This window comes from Aulonocara sp. 'chitande type north' Nkhata Bay, linkage group LG19 (genome assembly GCF_057382095.1).
Source record: "Aulonocara sp. 'chitande type north' Nkhata Bay isolate Kocher_YH1m ecotype deep benthic linkage group LG19, A_spYH_male_GT1.1, whole genome shotgun sequence".
In the NCBI taxonomy this organism is placed as follows: domain Eukaryota; kingdom Metazoa; phylum Chordata; class Actinopteri; order Cichliformes; family Cichlidae; genus Aulonocara; species Aulonocara sp. 'chitande type north' Nkhata Bay.
Window position 1 is genome coordinate 22,275,547 of NC_141362.1, and position 17,962 is coordinate 22,293,508.

Sequence of the window (17,962 nt, forward strand, 5' to 3'; positions counted from 1 at the left end):
CCTTATCTATGAGTTCACTGTTTTTAAAAGACCTTAGACTAACGGTTGGAAAGGCTTCTCAATGGTAGCAAAATTGTGCACTCTGCAGTTAAACAGTTGATCATCTGGTGGGGTTTCACAGAGAACATGAGTTCGTTACAGTTCACCTTTCGGCTGTGTGCTGTGGTTGCAGGTTTGCTGCCCGTTCAGCTGCAGCATGCACTCAAAGCTGCTGAGAGGAGAGGTCAAGTTTTCTATGGAGTGAATTGGAGACAAAGAGGACTAAGAGAGTGAAACTGAAGGGCAGTGTTCTGCAAAACCCTTGGCTCATTGAACACATGATAAAGATAAAAGAGGGGGTGTATTATCCCCACTACCTGCATCTATGCACTACAAACAACCAAAGTTTGAGAACTTGATTTTATTCATTTCAGTGTCAAAAAATATATGGAGCCAAAACTGAATGACAAGTGAGGGAACAGGTGCCCCTGACAGTGGTGTGATGTGATTTGATGATTTTGAGGAGTGGGTAATGCCACAGAGACCGGAGCGAACGTATTCAGGCCACCAGTTTTACTTTTAACTTGATTCTGATCTGGTGTTTGGTTCAAACCCGCAATGCTCTTTCCGAGCAGATCAAGAGTCTAGCCCCACAGGGATAGCCAGAAATAGAAAGCAACAGTTAGAGAGGGAAGGGTGAGGTGGTCCTAAGGGTCTTAAAGCATGTTAGTATAGACTGAACAAGAACACAGTAAAGTGTCTTTATTAAAAAAACACCCTTTGGAAGGGAATGCATCAATAGCTTTATAGCAGAGCTACTAAGTATTAAGCCATTTCAAGTCAAAACTTAGTCTTCATAGCAGTAAAAATCGCACAATGATAAGTACTGTGCAAACGTCTTGAGCCACCCGTTATTGATTTATTTTTGCTTTATTTTGCTTTGTTTATTTTCAAAGCGCCAGATTTTGTTGTTTTTTACTTAATGTGGTCTTAAAGGGTAGGTCAATGTTTTTCTTTGGATAATTGGATGCTTTTTCACTCATTTTCATTCCTGTCCTCATACCTGATTATTTTCAGATCAACACTTGCCACTGACTTCTGAATCATCAAAGCTTCTAAAACGGATGAGCCAGTGTTGTGTCTGCACAACAAGACTAAAAATATTGAAGACTATCCAAAAGTAAAGTCCTTAAGTAACCATCTGGCCCTTCTGTTGATAAATCAACAGCCTCATCAGAAATGGTCTCAGTGGAAGGGTGGGTGTGAAGAAGCCAATCTTAAGGAAGAGGAAAAAGGGTGAAAAAGGTGAGGCATGCCACATCATGCAAGAAAAATCAGTGGCAGCAAGTCTTAAAGTTGAAATTTTGCCATCAATATGTATGGTGGAGGTCAGGAGAGAGCTACAAACGTGAGTGTCTACAGCCATCTGTAAAACATGGTTGAGGCTGCATTTAGTTGGTGGTGTTGGAGTTGTGAACACAAAAAGCACAGAATGATTTTGATCCACCATGCAATACCATCTCGATCATTGCTGACTAGCATTCAGTTTTTTAGCATAACAATGAACCAAACACAGTACAAATGCAGTAAAAACACACGATGGAACACTATCTGTCAAGGACTCGCCTCCACAAACTTCAATACAGTAGTGTGTTGACAGAGAGCGTAATAAAAGGAAGGCCAACATCCAATGAATCTTCAATGTCCTTCAAAAAACCTGGAGAAATTTGTGTTTGCAGATGTCTCTAATTCCCATTTATCTTCTTATCTAATTATAAAGAAATAATGGGTGAATGAAGACTTCCGTACAGCACTTTAGAGTAAGGTTTTATCATCAAGGTTTATGTCACTTCACTGTTGTGATTGGTGTGGGGGTAGGGACAGGCTTAGGGCGTCGGGGGGTTCCCCGGAGGCATCTTCCTTGGGGGGCTCAACTCGGGGTAGCCAATTAGGGGCTCTTATGTGACAGTTTCCTCGTGGCTGCGTGTAGCGGGGCTAGGGGAGGGTCTGTGCTGACGGACGTGGGTTACTGACCTGGTAGCCTGGCTGCCCCTGGGTGGGTCCGGGATGGGCATGAGGTTCTGGGGGCGCTCCGGCTCTGGGGGGGGGGCCTGGCTGGGCCTCGGGGGCTTGGGTCCTGGTTGGTGTGTTGCCGGGGTTGTGGGCGGGTGGGTGTGTGGGGGCCCGGCCTTGGCGCAGGGTGCCGCCGGTGCGTCGAGCCACCTGGGGGGCTCTTCAACTGGTGGGGGGGGGGGGGGGGGTTGTCACATCTTGCAGGAGCTCTCCTCTCTTCGGGAACTCTCTCTGCAGGAGGGGGAGATACAGGAGAGGTGGAGGAAGATCTCAACCTGGGCGTCTATTGTCTTGTGTAGTCTGGAAGATGAGTGGATGACTGGGTGGGTGGAGTTTTCTCTGTGGTGGGGTTGGGTGGACTGTCCCGGGCTCTGTGGGGCCGGGCGGCGCTGCTGCACTGGGCCCCGGTCCGGATGGGCCTGGGCCCCCTTTCCCTGGCGGGTCGCGGAGTATGGGGGTGCCTACTGGGGTCAGCGGGGGAGCTGGCCCCAGGGAGGGGTCACTTGCCCCTCCCTTCTTTCCCTCCCCATCTCCAGCTGCCTCCCTCTTCCCGCTCCACCACAACCACCCACACATGCAGGACCTTGGAGTAGGGGTATGTCACCAGGGTGCAGAGGAGGCCAACCCCCCCTCTGTCCCCTTCTGGCTGCCTCTGCCTCAATTTTATCCCACAACCTAGACATTCACATTAGTCACACTCTCATTACACATACATATAGGATCTTGGGGGTGGGCACGCTACACGGAATCCAAATTACCATCAGGGTGTACACCTCACCCCCGGCGTCGTTGCCCACCTCTCAATTTTAAATACACGTAGACATTGAGGGCTAGCAGGAGGGCCTATGCGCTTACCTGCTGCTCTCTGGCAGGTAGCTCCATGCCCTCCTGGGTTTTAAATGCACCTTAGAACAAACATGCATCAACACTATAATGAGCGGGTGGAGGGAGGTTTGGAGTCTTCTCCCACCCCCATTCTCTGCGGCCTACTGGAGCGGGGGGCTAGGAGGAAGAGTTGGCCGTCTGACTGGGGTCTGGAGTGTGGGGCCTCCCGGCTGCTGCGGAGTCGGGGCGGTCTGCTTCTCCCCACCGCAGGGAAAAGGGTAACACCACCTGGGTCTGGGTGCAGTTCCCCCCTCCAGGGGAAAGGGTACCTAGACCCGGTTCGTAGAGTACGCTTGGGGAGTGTGATTGTGTGTACAGCGTCTCTTTATGTCTGTCTCCACGTTGGTTGAGTGTGGAGTAAGTGCATATGAGAGCATGAGGGTGGGAATGGATGTTTGTATATGTGTGTGCCTGTATGTCTGTGTCTATATGTCAGGTTGGGTATCAGACGCCACCTCCCTGGGGACATCTCAAGCCCTCCAAGGTCTGGAGGCCTATCTTCCCCTACCACCACTTCCCCTGCCGGTGGCGGACTCCCTCAGACATCGGTGCGTTGGTGGTTCTTTGTGTCCGGGGATGGTCGTCCAGGTACACACCGGCTCACTCCTTGGCAGCCGCTTATCAGGGCCTGGAACCTGGGGCTCGCTCGGGCCACTTCGGGGGTGGAGCGCCCCCGGTCTCTCGGCCTGGGGCTCGGTCACTCAGGCACAGCTGGCTGCCGGCGGAGCTCACGGGCGTGTCACTGCAACCCCCCCTGGTTTCTGCTCCGCGGCTGCTGAGTGACCCCTCATCGGGGACTCTCCTCAGCTCTTTCTGGGACAGTGGCGCGGCTGCCCCTCTGATGGTCTTTCTTGGTCTCTTATGTTCTGAGGGCCTCTGGATGTCTGGAGTTTTGATCTCCTCCATACTTGCTTCATGCCCTGGAGGACGGGGCAGTGGCTCCCCACACCCTCTAGCAGATCATTACATGAAGGAACCTTTTAAAAACAAGCGCGTCCATGCTCACAGGTGTACACACGGGTGATCACACACACAAACTACACCCTTTTTGGCTCCTACTTCGAAGCGCACTGTGTGCTGTCGATCTTGCGTGCTTAACGGTAATGTTCGTTTTCTTCTGCTTGTTTTCTTTTTTTCTTTCTCAACAGGTGATCCAGGTGATCGATATATGCATTTTTTTCTTCTTCTTTCTCTCTGCCTATTCTGTTGTGTTTTTTTTTCTTTCTTTCTCCCCTTCTTTCCTCCAGTCAAGTCTGTCCCGTATTCAGCAAATGAAAATAAAATAAACAATAAAAGGTGAATCAAATGGACCATAACGGCAAGGCTGGGATGGTCAATTTGGTAAAGTAAATCCGTTGGGCATCTTTCTTTGCCTTTAGACAATAATTCTGATGGCAAAAGAGCCAAACGGGACAGGCAAAAAAAAAAAAAAAAAGGTTTATGTCAAATCCCAGCTATTCTGCTTCATTAAGACTGTGTGGATATAATTATAGCAGATTACAGGGAGTGCAGAATTATTAGGCAAGTTGTATTTTTGAGGAATAATGTTATTATTGAACAACAACCATGTTCTCAATGAACCCAAAAAACTCATTAATATCAAAGCTGAATGTTTTTGGAAGTAGTTTTTAGTTTGTTTTTAGTTTTGGCTATTTTAGGGGGATATCTGTGTGTGCAGGTGACTATTACTGTGCATAATTATTAGGCAACTTAACAAAAAACAAATATATACCCATTTCAATCATTTATTTTTACCAGTGACACCAATATAACATCTCCACATTCACAAATATACATTTCTGACATTCAAAAACAAAAACAAATCAGCGACCAATATAGCCACCTTTCTTTGCAAGGACACTCAAAAGCCTGCCATCCATGGATCCTGTCAGTGTTTTGATCTGTTCACCATCAACATTGCGTGCAGCAGCAACCACAGCCTCCCAGACACTGTTCAGAGAGGTGTACTGTTTTCCCTCCTTGTAAATCTCACATTTGATGATGGACCACAGGTTCTCAATGGGGTTCAGATCAGGTGAACAAGGAGGCCATGTCATTAGTTTTTCTTCTTTTATACCCTTTCTTGCCAGCCACGCTGTGGAGTACTTGGACGCGTGTGATGGAGCATTGTCCTGCACGAAAATCATGTTTTTCTTGAAGGATGCAGACTTCTTCCTGTACCACTGCTTGAAGAAGGTGTCTTCCAGAAACTGGCAGTAGGACTGGGAGTTGAGCTTGACTCCATCCTCAACCCGAAAAGGCTCCACAAGCTCATCTTTGATGATACCAGCCCAAACCAGTACTCCACCTCCACCTTGCTGGCGTCTGAGTCGGACTGGAGCTCTCTGCCCTTTACCAATCCAGCCACGGGCCCATCCATCTGGCCCATCAAGACTCACTCTCATTTCATCAGTCCATAAAACCTTAGAAAAACCAGTCTTGAGATATTTCTTGGCCCAGTCTTGACGTTTCAGCTTGTGTGTCTTGTTCAGTGGTGGTCGTCTTTCAGCCTTTCTTACCTTGGCCATGTCTCTGAGTATTGCACACCTTGTGCTTTTGGGCACTCCAGTGATGTTGCAGCTCTGAAATATGGCCAAACTGGTGGCAAGTGACATCTTGGCAGCTGCACGCTTGACTTTTCTCAGTTCATGGGCAGTTATTTGGCGCCTTGGTTTTTCCACACGCTTCTTGCGACCCTGTTGACTATTTTGAATGAAACGCTTGATTGTTCGATGATCACGCTTCAGAAGCTTTGCAATTTTGAGACTGCTGCATCCCTCTGCAAGATATCTCACTATTTTTGACTTTTCTGAGCCTGTCAAGTCCTTCTTTTGACCCATTTTGCCAAAGGAAAGGACGTTGCCTAATAATTATGCACACCTAATATAGGGTGTTGATGTCATTAGACCACACCCCTTCTCATTACAGAGATGCACATCACCTAATATGCTTAATTGGTAGTAGGCTTTCGAGCCTATACAGCTTGGAGTAAGACAACATGCATGAAGAGGATGATGTGGACAAAATACTCATTTGCCTAATAATTCTGCACTCCCTGTAGAAAGACAATGCAAGAATCTTCACAGTTGTCATCACATTTTTGTTTCAGATCTTGAGTGAAACAGAAACTACAGAACATTCATTTCTCTAAAAACTCGAAGTCAGTCACAAAATAAGGAATTAAAAGTCGTGAACAATCACCAGTTGACTGGGAACTGTGTGAAACCCTTGCCTCACAGTCTCGGGCTTGGATTATATTTCCTTGTGCGCACTAACTTCCTACTAACACAAGAGACCTGTATTTGATGTTCTTATAGTGCTTTCCGATTTGCTTGCAGGAAGCATTTCAAGTTGGTGCCCTTGTATTGTAATGTTCACCTCATACACCCTCTGATGATAACATTTATGTAACTCACCCCCTAGCAGATCTGTGCAGCTCATGGATGTGGAAAACATAACATTGGTGTCAGTGGGAAACAAACTCTCCTAGCAGGACTAGCAGGCACAGAGCAGTGACCCAGCCTCCAGCAGGAAGGTGTTTATGAATTCCAGCAGAACACCTGTCCTAAACACTACGCACCCCAAGACATATTATACAAGCCCTTTGCCCCAACATAGCAGGTGCTGCCTTTAGATCCTTCCTTTTTCCTTCCTGTCTGTCCCACGCCCCCACACAAACTCACACATTAAAACGCCACAGATGCAACTGCACGCATAATTTCACACGAGACACGTGCCGAATCTGTTACTCTAAGGAGCCCACAGAAAAGCCAGACCGTGCACAGCCAAAGACCACAATAGGCCATCTCTGTCATCAAGTACAAGTGACAGAGACGACCTTTAGGTTAGATCGTGGCATTCTGAAGCTATTTTAAATACACAAGCACATCATTTGAAGGACGTCAGACAGCTGTGTAGTTTCTGAAAATGTGAGTGCAGACTGTTCTTAGGGACGGCACGTGATCTGTCGGGTGTGCATGTGCACGTCTTTGAGTAAAGAAAGAAGGAAAAAAAAGCCTGAGCCTGAATTAATTATTGAAACGTTCCCACAGCATACGCTTCAGAGTGGTGATTATTTCAGACACAGTAGCCTATGTTTAGCTCTGCTAGGGGACAGGGGTAAGACTGAAGAGTCTCAGTAGATGATAAGCTTTATGTTGCTCGAAGAGACTGAGTGGTCTGTGAGGTTTTAATAGAGATGCTTTATCTTCTTGATAAGACTGAGAGGACAAGTGGGAAAGGCTTATCTTCGTTCCTTTTTTGGGTCTGGGAATGTGATGAGCATTTTGTCCTGTCCCATTGTTCAGCCACAATAAAAGATCATAGCAATAGCAATCACCTTCAAAATTTCCCACTGCAAGTTATTCAATTACTAAAAACATAAATATAATTATTACATTTTCAAGTTTAAATTGGTTGACCTTGAAAAACAAGGTGACATAGGGACCATCCTTTTTTTTAAAAACTATTTATCTAATTTAAGGTCTGGGCTTTTGCCTATAGGTAGAAGCTGACATAGGGTGAAAGTAGAATACACCCTGGACAAGTCAATAATCCATCATAGGAGTAAAACAGAGAACCAGACATATTTTGACTGTGGGAGGAAAACAAAAGGAAGGATTAAGATGACAAGGAGGTTTGAGCCAGAAACCTTCTTGTGATGCTACAAAAGGTTCCATTCAAATATTGGAGTCAAATATTTTTATATTGCTAATCACAACACAAAGGGAAAAAAAGATGTTAACAATTAGAAAAGGGAACTTTTCTTACAATTTAAGGATTCTTCTTCTTGAGATAATAAAAAAGGTTTTCCCAATTCTAATGCCACTTTTTCACCATTAGGAGCACATACTAATAATCGCCCTCTGTCTATATATGTGCATGTCCCCATTGTCACCCCTAAGGTCCCTAAGGTGCAAAAAGTGATGCTACATGGTAGAACTAGGCTTAATAAAGGTACTTTAACAAAGTCCTATCTTAATATGGTGCATTTTAATAATTCATTCAGGAACATTCGGATGTTTATATCAATGGAACAACTTAATATTAATGCTTAGACCTGTCATATTTGTAGGTTTTAAGTGATGCCTAATTAATTGCTTTGGGCCTTTTTGGGTAGTTTTGGTAAGGAGTTATTTGGGCAACTATTAAAACTTTATGATTCTCAAAACATACAACTAGATAATATTTTTTGGAAACCATTAGAAAACATTTATCAAATAATAATGTTTGATGTATGATTCTGAGTGAGCTTTTTCCTGCTGAACCATCACATAGACACACACACATATACTCTTACAGACAAAACAACAGTTGGTCTGTGTCTTAATCCAGGGACAGTCCTTTTAAAGTATTTTACTCCCAGAGGGACTGAAAAGGGTGTAGACTCCATTGAATGCCATTTTTAGTGAAGTGGGTGTATTGTTTTACTTGGCAAATGTCTACATTGCCCACTGCTGGTCAACGTTCTATTGCATACACTTTCACTGCTCCCTCGTCTAATCTGAAAGTCTATTTTTAGCCCATGCGCACTGGAAATATTCAGAACATTTGTCATTCCACTTTCTGCCTCGTGTTTGTTTACAGTATAAATAATTTTTTTTTGCAGACACATGTGCTGTACAGTCTCAACGGCTGTAATAAAGGCGCGGCAGCCATGCTGAATCCCAGTGAGGGCCCCTGTGTAGCAAGGGTGTGCTGTGGAGGCAGCTGGCAGACAGTTTTGGAGGTTTTGATCTTGCTATCGCTAAGTTCTGTGATCCTCCCTCTCACAGAGCTCCCTATCATTTCCAAGAGAATCACTCTAAGAGAGTCACATGTGAAAATTGTACTGAAAATAAACAGACTGGTGACATGAAGAGAATAATTAGCATAAATAACCTTCTTTTAAAAGTTTTACATGCATAGCTTCATTCTTTATAAGCTGGACGTTTAATTTAGCCAAAATCTTATACCGGATGCTCTTCCTGATGCAATCTTCACCACTCTGGCATGAGAAGTACACTGATTTGTGACCCTCTGTGGAGTTGCACTGTATCTTTGTGTATCTAGAGAAAGACTATGATAGGGCATGAAGCGAGGAACTGGAAGAGGGTCTGAAGAGGTGGAGGTATGTGCTGGAGAAAAGAGCAATAAGCAGAGATAGAATACATGTATATGAATGAGAGGGAGGTAAGGTAAACATGCAAGAAGCAGAGATAGTGAAGACAGATGGGTTTAAATACCTGCATTCAACCTTTCAAAGCAAAGAACAGTAGACAAGAGAGGTGAAGAAGAGAGTGCGAGCTGGCAGAATGGGTGGAGACGGATGTCAGGGGTTATTTGTGACAGAAGGATATCAATAAGAGTGAATGGGAAGGTTTGCGAGATGGTAGTGAGATCTGCAATGACTTGGAGAAGGTGGCACTGACAAAAACACAGGAGGCCGAGCTGGAGGTGGCAGAGCTGAGGATGTTAAGATTTTCATGGGGTGTAATTGAAGAGATAAAATCAGAAATAAGAAGGAAAACAAGAGGGGCCTCTCAGGAGTGCTTTTAGAGAGGCAAGGCTGAGATGGTTTGGACATTTGAGAGGAGAGATAGTGGATATAAATTAGATAAAATGTGCTAAATAAGGAGCTGTCAGGCAGGAAGAAAACAGGAGAACCACAGAGAAGATTCATGAATGTAGTGATTGAGAATACGCAACGTGTTGGTGTGTCAGAAGAGAATGTGAGGGACAGGGTGAGATGGAGTAAGATGATCTGCTGTGTTGTTAAAGTGTAACAGTATAGTGATCAATAACCCTCTGATTAGTGGCATTACAGTGGTAACTGTGCTGTGTGAGCTTCATTCATTAAGCTTCAGTCAGCAGAGGAGTCATTAGTCACAGGCACAAACTGACAGCTGGACACCTGTTTCAATCATGTAATCTGCACTTATTGATAGAAACACCACAGCAATAGTTTGACATGGTGAGAATGTGTTTTTGTGCTTTCTTGCAGACTTTTGAATGAGAAAACCAATTGAGCTTGATGTTTGTACACTAAATATACAGCTACTGCCAGCAGATAATTAGCTGAGATTAGCATAAAGCCAGAAAGCAGGGGAAAATATAAAAACACAAAAATGAACAAAACACAGGCACATTTTGCACAGTCAAATACAGTGTGGTAGACATTATTATCACTTTGAACTGAGCCATGTTTGCTGTTTTCACTTAGTTCAAGTCTATAGGTTAACATGGTCTGCTAATCTAAACATCTGTTTACATAAAGATGCATAAAGTTTATTTTCTTGTTCTTCTCTGTGCAGAAAGTTCACTGCATGCACTTCCTGTTCACAAACAACTATTTGGGCATGTTTTTTAAAGACTAATATTTGGTTTCTTGGTCACGAAAACAATCATTGGATTATTGTTTTTCCAAGATAAGCTCTTTATTGTTGTTGTGAACACACAAAAGGCAGAAATCTTTGAAATGGGTGAAATCTCCCAGAGCAGCCATCTATATCTTCCTTTCTTTCATCTCCCAGTTTGCTCACAAACAAAACAGGCCTACCAAAGAGTCACTGTGACAAGATCTTGCATGCTTAACCCTCCCCAGCCCATATTTACAACAATAACTTGAAAATGTTCTTTACCTCAGTATATAACAAAGCCTGCCTGTTTCCTCCACATGAGCACAGACATTTCAGATGGAGTTCTCTTGCCAAGTCAAACTAACTGACGATGTAAAGAGACTTTGCTGTGCACTTTTGTGGTGTATAATTAGACCCTCTCGACATGGGTGGTGCTGCAATGGAAAACAAAACATGATCTACCAGGTCCCACCCTGATTTTAGGTATTCCATGGAGCCTTAAGAGACATGCTTTGATATTTGTCTCACAAGGTGCAGTCACAAGTACATAATTCATATATCTTGTGTTTAATGGATTTTCACATCAATCAATCATCCTAGACACTATAAAGCCACATATATTATCTGCAAACTGCTAACCATAACGCTAATTTAGCCAATTAGTACTGTTTATGTACTAATATTTTATTTGGGGTATATTGAATGTTACAATTAAACATCACAGACATATGAATAAATAGTTAACAAGTATTTAACCCAGCAGCAAAGCTGTTTCTTCAATATGACTGCCTTGACCTGCTAAGCGTATTATCACTTTAGACACGTAGGTTTGTCCATGGCCAGCGTCAGCATCATGGACAGGCCCCTGTAGCTCAGGCTCATCCAAAAAGCTACTATCACCCCTCAGCTGAATTCCAACACAATTTAAAAATAAGACCTATGATTTGGTAATAAAAATGTTAAAACACCCACATTACACTGTAATAACAATCATGTTAATTATTCAGTTAATAGTAACATACTGTAACATGTCTGCACAAACTCCTTCCAACTAAAAACAGCTATTATTAGTTTATAAGGCTGTCTTGGAAGCATGGAAGCGCGATCTCACTTGAAACTTGCAAAATATATTCGCTATGAGCATACTGGGCATTTATGGTTATTATAAATGCATATTGGTTCATGATGTGGTTTTAGATAGGTTGTGTAATCTTGAATTTGTCATGTAGGCTGCAAAGGTGGTATCATTGCCCATTATGTCCGTCTACTCTTGCACTGACCATGGCTTTATTATTATGTGCCCGTTGTTTTTCCTGACATTTGTTTGATGATTTATGTGATACATATATAAAAAAACATGCATCTCAAGTTGCTGAGCAAGTGCTTGCCATTCCAGTCACTCATTTTTTTTTCTTCCGTCTAACTGTTGTGGGTTTTTCCCCACATGGCACAGTCACCAAATGCCAGAGCCTCTCTGAAGATTGAGACATTTTTAGCAGTTCAACCAGCTGTTTCTCTAAGAAAAAAAAGAGAAAGAAAAGGCAGTTGCACTTGTCTGGCAGCTCCTGGCATTTTGGCAAATGGTTCTGTGGTTAAGGGTGGACACTCAGTGACAGGAGTGTCTTACAAGTTGGGGTTCAGAATATGCAAGGGATAACTTTTGGAGTGCCACATATTTCCATGTGTGAGACAGTCTCGCAGTAACACCCTATTCGTACGGGTCAGTATCAATAACCCACAACTGCAATATTCTTAATCCCTCTGGATTAGTGCAAAGCATTCTTGGGAGGCTGAGTGTTTCATTCAAAGCTGTGTGACAGATGACAGACTGAGGGATGTCTTCCAATAGAAACACACACACCCAGAAAAGACACAATAATATTGACTTAATGGCAACATTTGATAATCTTATGCTTCTGATCTACAGCTCTGTGTTGCAGCTTTAGATGCAAATAGCAGGCATCAACCCAAAAATCACAACTCACTGAAGTGACGTTTTCGCTGTTAGCGATGGCCACATCACGGTTCTTTTTTCTTCCCACAGCATGACTGTTTTTCATGGAGCAAATGGGGACAATAGAAATAGCTGTGCACATGATGTCCCCTACTGGCAGACTATGTTTAGTGCAACTTGGAGCATTTTTTTTTCAGTGAGTATTGGAAAGATCAGGCATTGTTAAGGAATGGTTTCAGAGCTCAATTTTGTGTTTTGTATGAGCTAAAGATAATGGATAACAGTATGTCTGAATTTGCATCGGTTTAAGGCAGGCAAGCCTTTGTCTTAAGTGGTCATTTTTATAAAAAGCTAGACAATAGCTCCCCCTAATGGTGACTGAAAATAAATACAAACTCCTAGTATTTTCTTTTACTTGCAATAAGTCAGCGCTATCTCCTCCCACAGCTCTCAGAGGACTGAGAACATGGCTTCATAGACTAAAGAAAAAAAAAGAATATTGTCTTTAAAATCAACAGCAGTGGTGGTGAATGTGTTTTAGATGGATGTGCAGAGCAGTCTCCATACAGGAATCTAGGCATCTGTGATGTTGTACAGTAGCTCACTGGATTATTATCGGTAATATTTATCCTGCTTTATATACTTATACATATGTCTTATATCTATAGCAGGACTCACAGCAGAAGGTCACTGGCACTAACCTTCTGGGAAGGGAATATATTCAAGCATCCTCTAGAGAGCAGTGTTACAGACTGTTCCAAAGTATAGGTAATTCACTTTTAATAAGGAATACACCCATACAAAGTTAGGTGTGGAGGAGCGAGAGCTCTAACATTATTCCCTTTATTCATGCACCACCCATAGTGTGTCTAGATCCAAGCATAGGTTTCAGAAAGAGAATTAAAAATATATGAAATAGTTTCTGCAAGAAAACAGGTCTAACTGATTTCCTCTGTGTCTTTGTCTCTCCTGTGCAATCACCTGCTCCATGGAGGAGCGGAGGAAAGAAAGAGGACGAGGGAGGAAGAGAAGTAGGAAGAGAGGCCATCAGAGGTCTTCTTCCAAAGTGAAGGGAGGTTCTGCAGACGCTCTGCGTCTTGAGCCAATCCATCTCCACAGACTGAGAGTCATCAGGGAGAACACCTGCACTGCACTGCTCTGTACAGAGCTCTGCCTGCATGCTTGTCTTCCCGAATGCAGCAACATCTGGCAGAGGAGCAAGTGTATTAAAAAAAAAGGAACATCTGCACAGCATCAAGCAGCCAAGTAAACAAACAGCCCTAATGAAAGTGGTAACAGTTCCCAAATACAAGGGTGCATTGTCGACCACCTATTTTCCTTTAATTAAAGGCATATTAAGCACTGGCAGTGTTTTCTTCTGAGCCCATTGGGGAAAATTACAACAGCTCAAAAGACTGTTCACGTGTGTCTCCATATGCTTAACAAATAACACATAATGTGCAGGGATATGCTGGATTATGCTTTACACTTGAAATATTCCACAAGACAGCAATATAATATGCACAAAAATAAGCATTTATGCAGAAATGCACTGTTTGTTGCACATAGCAGTGTATACTTAAAAATAAATGTACAGTATAGTGATGCTCTTTCATCAGTGAGCATGCAACTATACTACAAATCAAAATATTGTGCAGTGTACCATTCACTGGCATTGAAAAACATCGCAAATTCAATGTAATTAAATTTGAATGACACAGTGTAGATGTAAATCCTTGTACACATCCATACATAAACACACACATGCACAAAAAACACACAAAGCACACACTCCTTGTCTCTCGTTCCTTTTCATAAAAGAGCCCCGGGACATAATACAGAATCCCTCCAATGCAGCGCAGTTTCAACTGCACACTTGAGTAGGAGTGCATACTGTAAGTACACATGATTGGCCTATAACAGTCATGTGACTGCAGACTGTGATCCCCTGTGTTAGGTCACAGTAATTGACGCTTCCATATGGTATAGATCAGACGTAGCCTTCACCACGCATTCCTCTGTCACAGAGGCCCTATGCTACCTACAAAAAAAGTGAGCCAATCAAACACTCTGGTCACTCAGAATCACACATTGTAGATACCTTTCCATAAAAGACGGGTAGCCATGTAGAAAAAAAAGCTATGCTCATGTGAGGTTTTTTTTAAGCATTCTGTGGTTTGATTGACAATTTATTGTGCCTTATCCAAGGTGATATGGTACTGTATGGTTTGTTTTTGGTAAGATTGAAAGAATAATATAAACACACTCACACACAGGCTACTGATAAGAACAGAAACACTGCTGCTAGTCCATGTTGCAGAACCAACATCCTATTTTAATGGCAGATTATTAGCTTGTTCTCCTAACCACGTGCACATAGAGTTGTACTGTGGACTAACCATGTCATTGTAATAAGCTTAATAATCCTAAATCTCCATAGTATTTCCAGAATCCAAAATATATCTCATATTATCATACCATAATTCACTGCATGTTTCTGCCTTCACTGCATGCTGTGGTTATAATGTAGTCCTATACAGTGAGACAAAAAAGAGCTATGCTATCTTATACATAAACCACCAATCCTAACTTTAATACACCTTTTTAGATTGGAAGAATTTGCATATGTCTTCCTTTCTTTTGTTAATAAAATTATGTATTTAAGGACAAATGTTAAATAAATGTTTAACATTAAAAGACAAAACTATATAGCTACACGACAGTGTGCCCTATCATGACAGCCCCAAAACCACCACTATAAACCACCCTAAAAATTAGACCACAGGGATGGCCCGGTGTCTTTCTAATATACATGAATTATATTTAACATACTTTGTTATTTTTACATTTAAGCCCGTGCATCCCTCCCCTGCCGGTCCACTGACCTCTGACCCTCACTGACACTGTGAGCATTGAGGGATTTAGGATCACAGCACTGGTTTATTTTTAGGGCTGATGCATTTTTACACAGCTATACAGTTCCAGGTAAAAGGCTTATTTTAAAACCAGCTCTGGAACCTGTCCACAATTCATGAGTCATCCAATGTGGGAGTTTATACAGTCCGAAGTAGGCCTGGTAGGCCCTGGAAGTTTTCACATCGAGCTCTTACTTAGAGACTTGCTTTCCACCGTAAGTTATCGCGATACTTGTCGATTAGTTGATTAAAGAGCTGTATAATTATCATAAATAAATAAAACTTTAAGCTAGTATCCAAGTTTCATGTCTTAATAATAAATACAGGTCCATTTCCAAGAAATGTACCCTTCCGTTTATAATCTAAACTGGCAAGTAAAAGGTAAATGAACTACTTATGTAAGGTTAACCGAGTAGTAAAGTTAAGCAAAGTTAATAGGAAAACGCTTCTTTTCGGACGAGCGCGTGCTTGGTTGCTAACAGTGACGTAGGTACAGTTTAAAAAGGCAAATATTTATTTATTTATTTATTAAATTTTATTTTAAGTTAAAGAAATTTGTTTAATTAAATCGTTAATTTGTTACAGTGCTGATTCCCATTTACCAGCGCCAAAGTTGTGGGCTAAAAGAAAAAAGGCGTACTGTCTCTTTAAGGCAGCCAGCCAGTCTCTTCGTATTGATCAATCCACCATTTTCCAACACAGAGCGGCGGCAGTGCTAACACAGCTCCGGCAGCGCGAGAGAGAAGAGAGCCACCCCTCTACCTGGAGAGGAAGCCAGGGACCGGGGGCAGTCATGGCAGCGAACATGTACCGGGTTGGAGGTAAGGTGGAGGGGGTAGTATTTTAAGACCTTCCTGTAATTTTTTATGGCGGACTCGCCATGATTAACGTCGGTTCTTTTATGTATTTACAGCGCGTGGTCCGTCTTTTGCTTCCCTTCTTTTATTTCCCTAAAGCTAAAGAGCCTTGTGCTTCACAGATGATGATGATGGTGACTGTGAAGAGGAGGATGGTGATGAAGAGTAGTGGTTCTCTTTACAAAACTGCTCCCCGGATTTCCTCGCTTCTTTTTGCGTTTTTCTTGCAACTTAGCAAACAAGTACTTTAGTGCAACGATGCACTCTGAGTAACATGCATTGCGCTTCTATATATTTTGATGTAACGTAGTGGATATATTCTAAAAGTTTTGCGTGCCATTCAGCTACAGCCCGGACTATACGCTCACAGCCATAAGTAACGTCGTAAGTGCTTTAAGTGTCCTGCAGAAACCTCTCAGTGCTCACAAGACAGCAGCAAGGAGTGCGTGCTTTTAAAATGCAGGGAAGGAGTGGAACAAAAAGTTAAAGACAACACTTTACATGCAGGAACCACTAAAATTCTCAAAGCATGCGTAGAGATCCGTTTTACACTGCTGCTTCTTTTGTGCAGGCAATTCAACTTAATACCAAATTAAAAATCCTGATTTCCCCTCCCACTCATTTTTTCCCTGCATATATTCCCCTGATTTACATCCCGTAGGTACTGTGTGAAAATGAAAACACGATAACCACTATAGCTGCACTGTATTTTAAATAGAATGTGCTGTTTTGAGGGGGTTTGCAGTGGAGATGCATAAAAAATGGAGAGCTTTTTAGATGTGTCTTCAAAAAACTTCAAATTTAGCTGTCAAAAAGTGTCACCACACAGAGGTTTGATGTGACGACTGTAATGGAGATGGCAGTCCTAAGCATTTGCAGGACAGTTTCTTTATTCTTTCTTTATTCATCCACTTTAATGTCTTTTTGGACTCTGTGGCCATTTGTCAGTAGAAAAGGGAGGGAAAGCAAACTGATTATGTTTTTAAGATTATTAAGTACTAATGTCATTTGAAATATGACTGATGTGATTGCAGTTGGCTTGGAGCATGAATCAAAAATAGCCTATGCTGAAGATAATGGCATTGTTATTTAGTCAAATGAAACAAAGCCTACCTGAGTGAGAGCTGGATTATGTTGGAGCAGGGTAAAAAGTTAACACTTTACCAGCCAGATGTTACTTAGTTTAGTATTTCTGTTTACGCTGTCAGTCTCTTACACTGACATACCAACCAGTTAAGCTTGTATGTCTTGTTTGTAGCACACTAATTTGCAGTAAAAAAGATTGTTTCATTTATTTCATATCTACCTCGCAGCTTTAAGGTTGTGTAGTTTGACTAATTTGTGAAATCTAATCAATCAGAATGGCTTAAACATTTAATGCTCAGTCATCAAAGCAAAGTTGATTACTTTTTTGGAAAAGTGAAAAAGTAAAAAGTAAGCTCAACCTTCACAATTCAATTTAAAACTACAAAACACAATTTAATAAGCATAGTCTTAATTCGTCCTACAACCACACTTCTAGTTTAAAAAAATAAAATCACAGTTCTAGTTTGGCCTAAAAATAGGCCTCATAATTGACTGAAGCTTCTCCAGGCCAACACCAGAACAAAGCAGAAGCCCACACAAAGATGGCTGCTGCTTTGCAAGACAATGCAGGATCATCTTGGGAAAGCAATGAGTCCCCTTGAATGAGCAGTGGACAAAAGACAAAAGGTCTTGATGTCTTTGTTTTCACCATCCAGGCCACAAGCCACTCTTCCGGTGCCTGCAGCACTTCTTCCTAGTGCTTTCCCTCATGTGCAGGAAAGTGTTGGTGACTAAGTGTAGGCTACACGATAACTTTTAACCATTTCAGCGGTTGGAAGACGTTTTTATGAATGCAGTGAAATTTTAAAAAAGCCTCTAAGACTTGCTGACGACTTGTTTTCCCCAAGTGAAAACAACGCTTTCCTGAGATCATGA

General features: G+C 42.3%; 1 protein-coding gene across 3 annotated transcripts in view; it reads left to right on the plus strand.

Annotated features, from left to right (window-relative positions):
- Nucleotides 1–15,418: 15,418 nt before the first annotated feature.
- Nucleotides 15,419–17,962, plus strand: part of mta1 (metastasis associated 1) — a 49,006-nt gene continuing 46,462 nt past the window's right edge. For 2 of the 3 annotated variants that reach the window (XM_086274204.1, XM_086274206.1), the window contains exon 1: nucleotides 15,820–15,964. In XM_086274204.1, coding sequence (XP_086130330.1) covers nucleotides 15,937–15,964 — 28 coding nt within the window. In that variant the 5' untranslated portion in view covers nucleotides 15,820–15,936. Of the gene's footprint in view, nucleotides 15,525–15,819; nucleotides 15,965–17,962 lie in introns of those variants that run through there. The other variant, XM_086274205.1, reaches the window with a different exon arrangement.